The 16,962-nt window shown below is 37.2% G+C and overlaps 1 protein-coding gene across 1 annotated transcript; it reads right to left on the reverse strand.

The window, feature by feature from the left end:
* Nucleotides 1-1,850: 1,850 nt before the first annotated feature.
* pipox (pipecolic acid oxidase) lies at nt 1,851-16,445 on the reverse strand. Its single transcript, XM_082179661.1, has 8 exons — nt 16,248-16,445; nt 15,836-15,984; nt 13,178-13,391; nt 11,488-11,670; nt 9,658-9,810; nt 8,095-8,244; nt 5,152-5,227; nt 1,851-2,478 (listed from the first exon to the last, which is right to left on the reverse strand). Exons 1-8 carry the CDS (start codon nt 16,353-16,355, stop codon nt 2,348-2,350), a joined length of 1,164 nt encoding a protein of 387 aa, XP_082035787.1. The 5' UTR covers nt 16,356-16,445; the 3' UTR covers nt 1,851-2,347.
* Between the last annotated feature and the right edge of the window lie 517 nt (nt 16,446-16,962).

Consider the following 16,962-nt stretch of genomic DNA (forward strand, 5'->3'; position numbering starts at 1 on the left):
TGAGTTAGATGTCTTTGTCATCCTCCTCTCTGCTATGAAGTGGTGGCTGATGAAAAAACACTTGATAGATTAGCATCAGAATTCTGCTTTAACTCTCTATTGCATGCATCAAGAAATGTCTATTTCTGTTCATTGAAATGAATTCTGTAATACTACAAGACGAATGTGTAATGTTAGTGTAACAGACTTTAACTGCTACATGACAGAATCTACAAATCTATTTCAAATAAATGATGTTCTTTTGTACTTTATATTCCTCAAAGAGTTCTGAAAATAAACAAAATGGTTTCCACAAAAATGTGAACCATTGTTTTCAACATAGATATATAATAATAAGAAATGTTTTTTGAGCAGCAAATCAGCATATTAGAATGATTTCTGAAGGATCATGTGACACTGAAGACTGGAGTAATGATGCTGAAAATTCAGCTTTGCCATCACAGGAATAAATTACATTTTAAAATATATTCAAATCGTCTTCCTTCAGGCATCCTGCACCTGCATTGTTTCAGAGAGCACGTTTACCAGCGAACAACCTAATTCTCTCTCTCCTCAATCATTAAACATCTCCTTTATCATTGGAGAGCTATTTGGACTTTTCTAGGAAAAAATCTCTCCTTTAGACCCAAGCCACGGAAATGACCCTTCCACGCATAAGCGAGGCAATGAAGAGGCCTGTAGCTGCATTCATTAAACCTCACTACAATGAAGCCTTTGCCTTCACAATAACTCCTGACGCTCTCATGGCATCACGTTCGCTCTCATCGGAGGTGATAAACATTAGCTCCTGCATGTTTGATGGCATTTTAATACGGCCATCAATACACTAATACTATCAATGCACGTTAACTTCTAACCAGGAGGATGAATGGGGCCCCTGCTAACCTGCTGTCACATTGTATAATTTCCTCATTCCCCCTGATGGTGCCGGTGGACGTCTAGAGTAAAAGGCTGCCTGATTAGTGATTAACATGTTTACAGGGGAAAATGGGTCCAGGCAGCAAGTCAACAAATGACGCTGACTTCTCAAAGACAAATAGCTCAACGGCTGATGTCTTTTTAACAATACGCCCCGTTTGCCACCAGACCTCCTTCTCCGAGGCATCGAGGAGGAGTAATGTGTAAAATCATAAAAACTGACAAGTGTGCACTTTAATTTTAATGCTGTTGGCCACAGATGAATGCCTTCACAATCAGACAGAATCAGACGATACTGTTACAAACTCATTGCAGGAGGCTAATGGCTCCCTTGTCAGTGTAGCAGATGTTGAAACATGGCGGACTTACTCTTGCGATCAGCATTGGAGGTTATTGATCCGTCATCCTTCTCCTGAAGGCATTGGGTTTTCATGAAAGTTAGAGGAATCTCAGTAGGCTTTTTACATGAACGTTAATGGGGAAAACAGCCATTTTTAATTGATGATGTATTTATTTGTCCTCAAAGAGGAACTTCTTTTCCACAGTGGTGCATACATGATAAAGACACATAGAACATTCAGACTTATACAATAATTAACACACCAAATTACAAACATTGACAAAGGCGTAGCACACCAGTGGCTGATCCTCTCTGTGCATTGCATGGTTTGTTTAAAACCCGTATGGAAGGATGAAGCTCTTATAATTAGCCTTTCTACTCATGGGTATTCTGTTCCTACGGCCAGAAGGGAGGGCGATAAAATATTGATGAAGTGGATGATCAGAGTCATGTATAATTGTCAACACTTTACGGATCATGAATGACTAAACACTCAGATAAACTGTAAATTGAAACGCCAATAATTTTGACTGAGTTATCTTTACAAGTTTGTTCTTATTAGTGAGAAAAAAGGACTAAAACTATATTTAAAAAAAAAATGGCACCATACAGAAGAACTGGTTTATTAATACTACGATGTAGAAGAAGATGAGGTTGGTTTTTATTTTTATTTAAAATGGTTAATCCCATTTCATATAATCACATTAGGGTGGTGTACACATAATCCATATTTTTGCATTCAAAAACAGCTTGATGAAGTGCAAAGTAGATGTAAGAGATCTCATGAAAGGATGGGCATTCAGAGAAATTTGTAGTCGAGTCAGTGTTGTTTAGTATAATTGAGATACTATAGTTTCTATTGATATTTCCAATTAGTTATGGATAGGGTTAGGACAAAATTTTCGGACAGGAATGTTGTTCCAGGATCAAAAAAATATGGCCCAGGAACATGTCTTGGCAAAAATCGTTGTGACCACCATGCCTCCTTACAGTGTTCTCGGTTAATGAATTAACATTAACGTTATCAGACATTAACATTCTGTTTTATTATTATATTAAATGCAGCTTTGTCATTGTAGGGTCTTGGACTTAAAGTGAAGATCTGGCATGGGATTGGAAACGTTTAATACCGAAAGGTGAGAGGTCGTGTGAGGGAACCTGCCCCATGGCCAATTGAGAGAGCACCTTCCCTATGATAGGGCCGAACTTGAAGCCGTGGCCTGTGGAGAAAGAATGAGGAAAAAAAATGTAATAAATCAAATTAACTGAGAGGTGAATCATCACAGGATGGAGTTGACATTCATTCAATCCACTGGGGTAAAAGAACCGCACCTCACGGGAATGAACAACGGACCTCTATAAATAGCTATTATCTGTCGTCCACGGTCTGACTCAGAAAGACTTTGCATGAGAGAGCATAGAGAGAGAGAGAGAGAGAGAGAGAGAGAGAGAGAGAGAGAGAGAAACTGGCATCATCTGTCCGCTGTCATGGGACGTTTAATTTTTGGTTGGGTTTTGGCAAAATTGTACAGTACATTAAGAAAATTGTTCTCCTTTATTGAAGGGAGTGGACTATCAGAGGCTTCATTATAGCATGGTTCTGTACATGTATGTTTTATTTTTTGTTGTGTTAAAGAGATATATTTAGCTTAAAATGAAAATTCTGTCATCATTGCTCATCCTCATGTCATTCCATACCAATCTTTCATTCAGAAATAAGTAATAATGTACACTACTGTTCAAAAGTTTGGGGTCGGTAAGATCTTTCAATGTTTTTACTGTATATGAAGTCTCTTATGTTCACCAAGGCTGCAGTTATTTTATTTAAAAAACAAAACAAAAACAGTAATATTGTGAAATATTATTACCATTTAAAATAACAGTATTCCTTTTTTAATTTATTTTAAAATGTAAATTATTCCTGTGATGTCAAAGCTGAATTTTCAGCATCATTACTCCAGTCTTCAGTGTCACATGATCCTTCAGAAATCATTCTAATATGCTGATGTGCTGCTCAATAAACATTTCTTATTATTATCATCATCACTATTGAAACAGTAGTTCTGCTTAATAGTTTTGTGGAAACTATATTACATTTTCTTTCAGGATTCAAAAATAGATTATTTAAAAGAACAGCTTGTATTTGAAATAGAAATTGGATTTGTGACATTATAAATGTATTTACTGTCACTTTAGATCAATCTGTCCTAAATTTTTTCTAAACTTTTGAACGATAGTGTACTTGTCTGTATTTTCCATGCAATTACAATGATCAGAGACTTTTAAGCTTCTAAAAGAACTCAACAGCACCATCAAAATATAATAAAAAGTGGCCCATATGAAATATACACTGTATTCAAAGACTTCTGAATCCATAATAGTTTTGTGTGAGAAATTTAAGTTATATCTACTGAAAATCTTGATATTATCCATCCCTGAGTTAATGGGAGTAATAATAATAATATTATCTGATTCATGAACAAATAGTTAAGTGATTTTCTTTTTAATGAATCAGCTGATTAGGTTCACAAAACTAGCATTGAATCAAACTGATACAATTCTCAAATTCAAATCATGAGTGAATAATGATTGAATTTCAGTCTGTTCCTCACAAAAAAACTATTCTATGACTTTAGAAGACATGGATTATAGAAACTGCTTTTATAATACTTTTGCATGTTTTTGAAAAAGCTTCAGTCCCCATTTATAGTGACTGCATGGAACAGAACAACCAGCACAATCTTTAGAATTTCTCCTTTTGTGCTCCACAGAGGACAGAATACAGTTGAGTAAATGACAGAATTTTCATTTTCAGGTGACCTATCCCTTTAAGAAAGAAATGGAGATGGAGCTGGGTGAGATGTTTAAAATGCACTGCATTCTTCTCCGACACTCTCAGCTCTTGCCTTTGCGGATTGGGTGGCTGTTTGAAGTCTGCAAGGCTGGTCTGTGAGTGGATATGGCTTCGACCGGCAGATGTGCGCGTGGAGGGTCTTCTGTTCTTGCTTAAACCCCACTGATGTGACTGGGTATCCATGGCAACTGGAGGGCCTTGAGCTCGGAGATCGGCTTGAGACAAATTCCGAATGGAAAGACGGGCAACTTTCCGCCCAAACTCTGTAGTTTGTGTGTTTGCCCCTGAAACTGATCCAATTCACACCCTTTAGTTTTTCCCAAGCCGCAAATACAACAGCTGCGCCGAGGGCAGGAGAGCAGCGGGAAGGCGAAGCGCTGTCATTATGGTAGACAATAAAATGAGAAGAGGCAGGGAGAGGTTAATAGTGAGCATTCCTCTGCTACTATCAGAGTTGTAATGTATTATTAAGGCAGAAGAATATATGTCATAAATCATTAGTGCGCGATGTGCCAGAGCAATGGGACGGTACCGGTAAAGTGAGGCAGCCACACAATGCTTCCTGTGACACCTCCAAAGCAGCTCCTTTAACTGGAGACAATGCATCACAAGATGAATAGCTACACAGTGCCGCCATAATACTGAATTTCTCTTCCTAACCCCTTCTTCCACCAAACGCCACTATCCGCGCCCCGTGCTGCTAACCAGCGCTTCTCTGAAGTGATTACCAGCGGAATTTAATTAGCCCCATAATTAGTCTAAGGAGGAGGTGATGTGAACAGATGGAACAAATGTCAGGTGAACCCTTTGGCCCCCTGAGAGGCGGGTTCGGGAGCACGCAGGAGCCTGGGGAGCCAGCAACCGCCTTTAATTAAACGATAAAAGACCCCCGTACTGGGGGCTTCGCTTCCTGTCCTTCACCAGCGCCCTGTTCCATTCCCTCATTAAAAAGTTAAGACACCTCTCCGAGTCTTTGTGACTGTGTGCCTGTGTTTTACAGGGACGGGAGTGTACAGAGTTCATTAGAGCTCGAACTGACCTGAGAATCCAGCACCGATGATGATGTTGCCGTAGGTTGGGTGGGAATCAAGGACAAAGTGGTGGTCTGGCGTGACCTACAAACAACGAAGCAGGAGAATGTTAAACATCAAGACTAGATTGTAATTATTTCTGCAAATATTTGACCTTTCCGTTCTATGAACATGCACACGGCATGAATTATGAGCGCTGTTTGAACTGAACTTAAAAATTAAAGATAAGCTTAAGAGATGAACAAATTGACTGAGGAATGACAAACTTTAATTTGAACTACTTCTTTAGGACATATAGTACTCTACCGTTCAAAGGTTATTTTGAAAGAAATTAATACTTTTATTCAGCAAGGACACATTAAATTGATCAAAATTGCAAAAACGTTTACACTGATACACTGAAAAGATTTCTCTTTCAAATAAACTCAAATGTTCTTTTGAACTTTCTATTCATAAGAGAATGCATCACAGTTTCCACAAAAATATTAAGCAGCTCAACAGTTTTAAACAATAATAATAATAATACAGTAAATGTTTCTTAAGCACTAAATCAGCATATTAGAATGATTCCTGAAGGGTCATGTGACACTAAAGACTGGAATAATGATACTGAATCACAGGAATAAATTACATGTTAGATATACTCAAACCTGATCTTTTAAATTGTATATATATATTATTATTTTTTTTTACCATATTGCTGTTTTTACTGTGTCAAATAAATGCAGTCTTGATGAGCACGAGAGACTACTTTCAAAAACATTGAAAATCTTTCCGACCCCAAACTTTTGAACAGTTGTTTTGTTTCTAAAGACGCTTTTTCACTTCGTCCTAAACAAATGTCATTTCTGATTACTGCAAACAGAGACCGGTTCAGCAGAAATGATTGTTTTGATTCATTTCGAGCCACTTGTATATTTTTCCTTTGAAGTATGAAAGTAATCGATACAGTGGTTGGCTGACTGAGATGTTGCTCTGTTCTGTAAATTGTATCGAAGAAGACGGCTCTGTGCAGCATGCTTTAGAGAACTGCTTTATAATGTTCCACTCAGTTTCTTGCTTTTATACTGAACTTTATCTCTGTGTGCTCACAGACGTTCTGTGGATCTCCTGACAGGGCAGTTTATAAAGGATTTAGGTTGTGTTGCATCATCGCTGTCCTTTTCATGTTTGATGTGATTGTACCTTGCATTTATAAGCTGTGTTTGTATTATTTTTTCATTTCACCCATCTGGATGGAAACTTTGCTTGGTCATGCTAAAAAACTGAAAACCTGCTTTGAGAGAATTTACTTTTTCGATGTACTGATGCATCAAAGGCACTATATGCACAATTTTTGGATTAAAATATCCAAAAACCACTAGATCAATGTTATATATTTTGTTGACTTGTGAACTTACACTATCCCAATTTTTTTGCGCAATTTTAACCAGTGTAACAGCTTGTGTCATTGCGTCAATGTCATATCCGTGTTACCCTCGATTTCCCATTTTTTGATTTTTTATTAGACAGTTGAGCAACTGTTCGGATACCTTATGGACAGAAAACTAATCATTAGTTGTATATAGCTCAACATGCTTCTTACACAGCATGGTTCTTATTGTTTGAATCTCTTGTTTTCTTGAGTAACATGTTTGTACTATACCTCAGAAACAATACTATTTTGTGGTTATACAATCAGAAAGATTGAATCTCTTGTTTTCTTGAGTAACATGATTGTACTATACCTCAGAAACAATACTATTTTGTGGTTATACAATCACAATGGCATAATCAGAAAGAACTTTATTTGTGAATTTAATAATGTGAATTTAAGTGGTCAAACGTAACTCTAACAAACTACAAGTTCAGGGAAGAAGAAGGCGGGAACCGTCAAACGTTAAAGGTAACTTTAATCGTGAAATAAACATAAACAACAAAACGAAAGGAGCGGCAGCAGCCGACTGTGGCATATAAGCGTAATAAAATCTCCTCCATGGGACTCGAGCCGCTCCCACGGCTCTTGGCCCCACCCTGCTTCATACCATAGTAACGTAAATAAAAGTTTAATACATTAGCTCATCCATGAACATGATTTCTACCTGAGTCCCTTCGGATTGCTTTCCATCAGCTGTGGAGATGAAGACGATAACTCCCATGATTCCACGCTCATTCACGTCGACATTAAGCTACGCCTTTGTTATTGTTTTGAATAAGCGACCTCTTGCGACGAAACTTGCATAATGAGCCTTTCCATGAGAGGCTAACACTGTGACCCACTCAGATGTGATGCGACAAGTTTCCAGCGACAAGTAATGGGTCGTCAACAAACATTAAATGGGCTTCTGTATCCAGTGTAGACAGAGTCAGTGATTAAAAGTGTCAGACTGAACGCCATTGGGCGGGGCTTATGGTTTGATAATGTAAAACTATTGTCGATGTCTTGGTTTAGAGGTAGTCATATGCAAATGTTGGCTGTGTGAGATCACATATCCAACATAACCATTTTTGCTTTTGGAGCTTGGTTAAATGTTTTTTTGTTTTTTTATAATGAGGAGAATGTTTTAAACTATGAAACTTGCAGAATGTTTTAATGGTACAAAGACCTCTCCCTCTTATATGACAAAAGATCAAGCATCCCACAAAATATCATGTCATGGTCATGGTCATGTCTGATTAGGACAAAAGTCCGATTTACATGAAAGAAATAGCTTTAATCACTTTTCACCATATCAGGTCATGTCAGAAGTAAAAAAAAAAAAAATCATTTTCAAACCCATGTAGACCTGAAATTAATGGCTTGGTTCAATTCCAGCAACCGTTTAATCAAATGCCATGTCAGAATAAAATATGAGCCATGCATTCAAATACGGTATCCTTCTTCTCTCCTTAAGTGAGAAAGAAAGTTTGGTCTGGGGCACACAGTGGCAGATCAGTGATGGCACCTAAGGACAAGCAATGAAGTCACTCACCGTGTACATGCAACTCTCCACCACAGCGGGCACTGGCACCAGCCCAGGGAGACAGCGGGTGATGTAGCGCATGAGAATATCGATGTCGCCTCTATCCGTCTGTTTATCTCGCTCATCCGGTTCAGTCTCGCTGCCCATGTGGTAACACACCTGCTCAGACACATGCACGCACACTATGATCCATAAAGCCAAACTGACCTATGATACATTACGGATCTGTGATCCACCGCTCGGTATGCTTGGAGGAGCAGCAGATATACGTGCAGAAGGCAGGCTCCAGCGACTAGAGCAGACATAATGCATCTAACATGACACAGCCATCTGTGCTCTCCCATTCAGCCTTGCTAAGTGTGATGAGACTGAAGACTCCTACTGGGCTCTCCTGCATACTGAAACTGAGCCATTAGTACCAGGAGAACACAGACCAGAGGAGAGTGCTTCTTCTCTGCTTCTGTAAAAGCATCAAGGACTGTATCCATTCGGAGAGCTATAGAGTCACTGATGTACTCGGTCTCTGAAAGCTCTCTGAGTGTGGATGTGTACTGTATTGCTACATGAGGGAATTGTGGATTAATTAACAAAGGATGAAACACTATGGTGCTGAATCTTTGTGGCTTTTTTATGAGATGTGGGCAGGCGGTTACAGTAACGCAATAGTCTGTGGTACATATTGTTATGGTGGTTTAGAGTAGGCTATATCTATTGTTGCCAAGGAGAAGTGCTTTTTTAAATGAAAAACATGGGACAAATAGAAGAGCAGGCTAAGGGGCCATTCACACAGAACATGTTTTTGCAGTTAAAAACACGAGACACAGGTTAGTGGAAAGAAAAAAAACACCACAAGGTCTTGAGATGAGTTTTTTTTAAAGTTAAACAACTTTTAACTTGAGAGCCACATTTTGCTGCAAAAGATGTGAGACGCGAGTGTAATGGACAAACACGTCCGTCTAGCGTGTTTACATAGAAAACAATGGAAAAGTGGCGCGGTGCAATAAAAAAAATGTGTTCTGTGTGAACGGTCCCTAAAGATGTGGTTTAAACTGTATTTTGACCTTTTTGTCCATTTTTTTTTTTGTGAAACATGTCATGGACAGGAACCAGGGTTATTTATTTATGTACTATTATAGTATTTATTAATATTTTAAATTAGCTTTTATTTTTATATTTATTTTTTTTTGCTTATTTTAGTTTAATTTTGTTATGTGTTTTTGTTGCATTTTTATACGTTTTTTAAATATATATTTCTATTTGGCTTTAATTTATTTTTATTTCAGATTTTAGTACTCCAACTTAAAGTTATCTCAGATATCTCAGTGGCTAATTTTCGTTTTAAGTTTTTTAAGTTGTTCATGTCATATTTATATTTTATTTCAGCTTTATTTCATTGAATGGAACTATTATTAATAGTTTTAGTTTTAGGAATCTATAACAACACAGACAGGATCTGGAATGATGCAAGCCAGACTTCAACCTGAGCAGCACAAGCTAGATAACCACTTGGCCATGGCTTCAACCAAACCTGTTCTTTAAAAAAAAAAAAACAGCAACCCTGCTGTCACTCACCTTCATTAGTCCTGGATACTCATTGGACGGGAGGCCGTAAATGTCATATTCACCCTCTTTCGGCTCCATCTGTATAAAACATGGAAAACGTTGGCTGACACTATAGGTGCCTGGGATCTTCTCCTTCCAGTAGCATACGTTAATCTTTACAACCTGCACAAAAATAAATGACCCATATTACAGATAAAAAACAGCATGTAAATTAAAATGAATATAAACACTGATATTGAGCACACATCAGGGTAAATGTAATAAGGAGTGAAGATTCGGTAGCTCAGAATATTCCAGCCTCTCTTCTCATTCAGAGACCATAAAAATTCACCAGTGCAAAAATTCATTGCTCATATATTGTCGTGCTCACCCAAGCGCAGACTTTCAAGCCTGTGCTATCCTGAAAAATGCAATTCCAATTCTAGGTCCAATTCGGAGTTTAACTAACACAGAGTACTTTTTCCATCACTTCTCTCGTGGCGTGTGACACATAAGAGATCTCTGTGGACTGGAGACTCTGGGAGCTGTTTATAGGATTGGGAGCTGAGTAAAAGGTGGTTTCTGTACATTCACAAATAACTCACTTTTCATTCTGCCCAGGGGTGTAATCCAGATCAATCTATATGTGGCTGTGTGTGTTTCACAAGCTATGGCTGGTAGTCAATATGCTTTATATATTCCCACGCTCACATTATTCAGAACTTGTTTTCCAAACCCAGACATTTCACACTGATATATTGTTCCATGATGCCTTTAAAGAAAGAAAGAAAGAAAGAAAGAAAGAAAGAAAGAAAGAAAGAAAGAAAGAAAGAAAGAAAGAAAGAAAGAAAGAAAGAAAGAAAGAAAGAAAGAAAGAAAGAAAGAAAGAAAGAAAGAGAAAGAAAGAAAGAAATTATAAGTGAGAAAAATTCAATGATGGATGGATGGATGGAAGAAAGTGAATGAACAGATAGATTGAAAAAGTGAGTAACAGATGAAACAAAGAGGGTAAGTAGGTGAAGAAAGAAATATAACAACTGGATGTATGGAAAGAGGAAAAAATTATGTGTTTAGATGAGTAACTGAAAGAAACAAAGAAAAAAAATATGTAGGTGAGAAATATTTAATGAAATAATGGATGGACGGACGGACGGATGGAAGAAAGTAGGTGAGAAAATGATTGGATGGATGAAGGGATGTAAAAAGAAGATAAATTAAAGAAAGAATAAATGAATTGACAAAGCAAAGATGGTAAGTAGGTAAAGAAAAATATGACAAAAGAATGTATGAATTAATGAAAGATGTAACATTACTAGGTGAGTAATTAATCACATAAGAAAGCAAGCAAGCAAGAAAGAAAGAATAATAAAAAATAATGTAAGTGAGAAAAATTAAATGGATGGATAAAAAAAACTGACTAGTGAGTAAACGAGAAACTGAATGAATGAACAGATGAAAAATAAAGAGGGTGAAGATAGAAATATAACAAATAGATGGAAAGATAAAAAAGAAAGAAAGAAAAGGTGAGAAAATGAATGGATGGATGGATGGATGGAAAAGCAAATAAATGAAAGAATGAATGAATAAATGAATTAACAAAATAAAGAGGGTAAGTATAAGAAACTGATGGATGGATTGATGAAAGATGTAATTTAATCATCCATGGATGCATGAAAAATGCATGAAAGGTGAATGGTCGAGATAAAAAAGAAAGTAGGTATGTAAAAGAAAGAAAGATGAGTAAATAAAAGAATGAATGGATGGACAAAATAAAAGGTAGGTAGGTGAGCAAATGAAAGAATGAATGAATGAATGAAAGGGTGAGTAAATGAAAGAAGGAAGATGACAGTATGTATGCACCTTGAGTGGCAGCTGCAGTCCAGTGTGTGTCAGTAGTCTGTTAGCCCAGGGTCCAGCTGTGATCACCAGGCTTCTCCCTCTGTAGACTCCAGAGCCTGTGGTTACAGTGACCACAGCGCCAGGCGTAATGTCAATCACTTTCTCCCCGTCCTTTATCACACCCTCACTGGACTGAAAGAGCCTCTGAGAGAACACACACAGACAAACACCACATGCACAAGCAGATTAAAGCGCTTCAATCTGACTACAGGATGTTCAACTTTACAGCATAGACGAAACTTCTTCAAAACAGCTCCTCTAAGACAGAAAACCCAAATAAGAGCAGTGAGGAGAGCCTGGTTAAAATTTAACAGGGGCTGAGTTTGACACAGAGAGATGTCAATGGGGATCAGTTAAAACTGAAAAGATCTGGTCAGATTCGGGCAAGAGATAATAGAGTTTCCTTAGTGAGAGCCAACAGGGAGCTTATCACTGCACTCTGTAGCTGCTGTAGGCAGAGCTTATTGAATCCAGAGAGGCATTGTGTATAAAAGTGCATGGCCATATTCCCTAGATAGGGTGTAAGGAGCCTTTAACAAGCAAGTTTTGCAGCCATATCTTATCTTCGAGAGCTTTAAAAAGCACAGTGAAGGCGACAATGAAGTACAGTTATATACATGAACATTTCTCACAGTGAAAGTTTAGGAGTCTCACACACTAAGAGATTTATTTCCACTGTACACTGAATTTATTTCACAATACTTGAATTGCTTTAACAGAGCTGAGCACTCTTATCTGGCAACCGAAATAACAATTTGAATAATAATAACAGCATTTATCATAAAAAGAGAATCTAAAATGTCAAATAAAAAGTCTACACTTGAAATTATACCCGATAGTCATATCATGTTATTCTTTTTCAGTCTGTATGTCTCTTTGCCAACCGCTACAGTGAGCTAAAACTGATTCTGTGGCTCCCATGAGGAGAACATTTCAGTGATACTTCTGTAAGGATGTGATAAAACACAATCGGTCCAAAGCGGGGTTTTGGAATGCTAGCAAATGTATTCATTTTGCATACATAATTAGATGAGCATCTGATAGCTTTGAGCTGCCAAGCTAAATATAAGATTGACGTGTGACATTCCAACAGCCTCCTGGAGATTTTTTAAATAAATATTTTAATAATATGATTCACTGAAACACTACAATACCGTTCAAAAGTCTGGGATCACTACGATTTTTATGCTTTTGATAGAAGATTTTTACCTGCAAGAATACTTTATTTAATTAAAATACTGTCAAACACTAATTTAATGAAAGTCATATAATGAAATATTAATTTATTGTATTTATTTTTAATATATTTGACTTTTTATTTATTCTGTGATAGCAAAGCTGAATTTTCAGCATCATTACTCGAGTCTTCAATGTCACAGGATCCTTCATCCTTCCAATATGTTGATTTGGTGCTCAAGAAACAATTCTTGATCAATATCGAAAATAGTTGTTTTGCTTCATATTTTTCTGTGTAAATCATAATAAGTTATGTAAGTCATGATATCAAAGAAAGAACAGCATTTCTTTGAAATAAAAATCTTTTGTAACATTAAATTATTTACTGTCACTTGTGATCAATTTATGTGTGCTTACTGCTTAAAAGTATAAATTTCTAGCAACTTTTGTACAGTAGTGTATATGATCAGCTGACCTGTACAGCTCGGAGGGCTCTGTCCGCATACAACACCCCGGCATTGGTGTCTATCAGAGCTCCGTTCCCGTCGGTGAGATTCACATTAGGAATGTGCTGCCTGAACTCCTGCTTCTCCAAAACCACTCTGGGAATCTTGTGGCTTTGCATCGTGGCCTGTAGGCGTGAGAAACCCTCGCTGTTCTCTGGACCCATAACCAGTAGGCCCGTGCGCCTGCGAAGGGAAGTGCATGAGATGACTTACGTGTCCATGTTGAACAGCTGCACCTTGATTTAGAAGTGGAAGTGCTTTGAGGCATGTGTAAATTGCCGTATGCGCCTGCTTGTGATGCAGGTGTCTTAATGTTAGGAGTTATGGCACTATGGATGAGAGGTTGGGAACACAGGTTTTAAATCAACAATGTGTGATAGATGGTCGGGCTGTTTTCTGTGGATACTGTTTTTCAAGGCCTACTTCATCTGCCAGCCATCATGATGCATGGGCAGCACGAGTTCACAGGTCCAAGTCATTCATCAGAGATTTTTATGACTGAATCCCCCACTGCGTGTGTGTGTGTGAGTTTGATTTGGGACACTGAAAGAAGGACTCCATGCAACATTTGTCAATGCCCTTGTCCCTAATAGCAAAAGGGTCAGGACACATAATGGTGGGGCAAGATCCTTTCTGAGGTAAATTAGTGTTTCAAAGATGTATTTTTTAATTTGTCATTTTTATACAGACCGAATCAAACATGCATAGAATCATTTCCTTACACAACCTTAAAATTGCCTGCTGTTTTTAACTACCTCTAATCCTGTCTCGTTAGGAACGTCTGTAATTGCAGAATCCTCATTTATTTTGACCTTCGTTGCACACTTTAACTGAAGCTAAATCTATCACTGTGCTGTCTGTCACAGCTTTATTATGGATTTTGACAGCTCTCTGGGTAAAATAACAGTTGGTGGTTCAAGCTGCTGGAATCCCATCTATTATAAAAAGAAAATGAATCAAAAATAAGAGTCAGAACAGCAACTGTAACAGTGTCAGGGATGATCTCCACCTTAATTAATTCAATCTCTTAATTATATGCATACTATTGTAGTTTTCGGAAAGGCCCTAGGCAAAGTAGGGTTTTGCACAATTTCAGCTTAATCTATTTCATTTTTGATAGGACTTTGCACTGATAATGGACAACACAAACTACTGTATGTTTCAATAATGAATTCAATACACACTATAACAAGGACTATTTATAATAAAGCATCTCTAAACTGTGTTCTAATTGGTCTGTCGCGTAATAATAACCTTAACTGGCAAACTGTAAAGCTATAAAGGTGTGCTGATATTAATCAATAATCTTCAGAAAAAATTTATTTTGATTGGGGTCAGTAAGATTTTATACTGTTATTCAGCAAGGATGCATTAAATTGATTAAAAGTGAAAGTAAAAACATTTATAATGTTACAAGATTTCCATTTCAAATAAATGCAGTTTTTTCTATTCGTCAATGAATCCTGAAAATGTCCCACAGTTTAAATAATATTAAGCACAGCCCAAAAATATTAAGCAGAACAACAGTTTTCAACATTGATAATAATAATACATATTTTTTGAGCAGCAAATCAGCATATTCAATTTATTTCTGAAGGATCATGTGACACTGAAGCATGGCTGCTGAAAATTCTAAATATATTAACATAAAATCACTATTTTATATTGTAATAACATTTCACAATACGACTGTTTTTACAGTATTTTTGATCAAATAAATGCAAAAAATAAGATACTTCTTTCAAAAAGGTGAAAAAATCGTATTGTCCCCAAACGTTTAAATGGTAGTGTATATTTCCATTTAAGATAATGTTGCCATATGCATTTAAAAAGAAATTCATTAATGCCGGTCTTAAATGATTTTGCAAGCCACTCCAAGAAATAATACAGAGTTAATTATCCAAAACCCCACTTTGCTTAAAAGTGTTTTTAAACTTTTGGAAGGCACTGAATGTTTATTCCAATGGGTTTTGTGACAGACGCATCCAGCGTAAACGTCTTTGCATAACCCCCCACAATCACACAACAGACACTTCCACCTGTGTGAAAACTAGTCCTGACCAAACCAGTAATAACAACTGCCACTCATTTGGAAAGCAAGTGCCATCTAGTAGTAGTGCAAATATCTATAGGAAGAAAAGAACAGAACAAATCCAGCATTCTTTAAAACCTTCCACACATTTTTCAGTCCCTGCCCAGCAGTCTCTGGGATGCTCAAGGGCACAGGTGGCCTCTCATCAGGACCCATCCATCAGAGAGCTGGAGATGGATAGTGGCGACTGATTCTGCATCAAGGCTGAGTGGGCTTGATCCACTTGTGATCCATTAGACCTCTCCGACACTGGAAAAACAAGTGTCCCCCACGGTCTACGGATGATGCTTAGGGACTAGATTGAAAATGCTCCTTAAAGATATGGCGAGTTCTTTGACAAGTTTTAAAGTACTTTACACGCTGTACATCGAAACCTGGCATAGCACTCACCATAACTTTAAAGGAGCATTTTCATTCTAGTCCCTTATCATCATCATTCTCAGACTGTGGGGCACACTTGTTTTTCCAGTGTCTACATGTTGCATAGGGGTTAGAAAATGTTATAATTCTTCCATAGATGCGCACATGCACTCACCTGTACAGCTCAACACCTGCTTCTTCCTCAAGCTGAGCCCAGAGCTCATAGCTTTCCTGCATCATCTGTATGTAGAAATTTTCCTCATAGGCTTTCCGTATGATCCTGGTCTGGCCATGAGAGCTCCCTCTGGAGTGGGGCAGAACAAACTGGGGAAAAGGGGGAATTCGAAGAACACTACTTCTGGATATGCATCATCTTGTTTCAATAATAATATAGCCTAATATAATAATAAAAACCGACCATAACCGTCGAGTCCAAATGTTATATGCAAGAATTAATGCTGTCTTACTATTTTCTTACTGCTTTGGGTGAGTATTCTGCCTTGATAAGATAAAACAAGTACTTTTCTAACATTTGTTTAATGCTGTCATTTGGAATGAATAAGTCCGCAAATCATGCTGTAACCGACCTGCTCCAGCAGTAACGTTTTCTGCTGGTTTTTGGCCAGCTGATAGGCAGTGCAGGACCCCTGGATCCCTGCGCCAATGACGATGCAGTCGTACACTTCAGACGACATTTCCAGCTTTAGTTCTCTCTCGTGAGATTTTTCTGACACACAAACACGATGAAGTTGCCGTGACCTACTTTTCGTAGTAGTCCAAAGTTCTCCGGTTTCACTTATGTAACCATGATCAGCTGAATGTAAGAACCGCCTTCTGGGTTTATAGCACACACAATTTTTAGTGAATTCAATTTAGTTTCATTCAAAGAAAGTAGGACCGGTATACGTCATGACGTAATGACGCCAATTACATCGCGGCGTAAAAATTTACAATATTATTTTTGGCTTGGGAAAATGTTGGGAATTTAATTTCATCCTGGAATCCAAGGACTGCAGCATCTGTTTGGAGAACATTGTCAATAAAAAGCAATTACAATATAGGCTATATATATATATATATATATATATATATATATATATATATATATATATATATATATATATATATATATTAATTTTAAATAGTTTTAATTTTAAAACTATTATAAATTTGTAAAAAAAAAAAAAAAAAAAAAGATATATATATATATATATTTTTTTTTTTTTTTTAAACAAATTTATAATAGTTTTTGATTAATGAAATGCTGTTATGTACACTCTGGCATTTTTGTAAATATTCTGA

This window comes from Leuciscus leuciscus (assembly GCF_965113295.1).
Source record: "Leuciscus leuciscus genome assembly, chromosome: 9".
Taxonomy (NCBI): domain Eukaryota; kingdom Metazoa; phylum Chordata; class Actinopteri; order Cypriniformes; family Leuciscidae; genus Leuciscus; species Leuciscus leuciscus.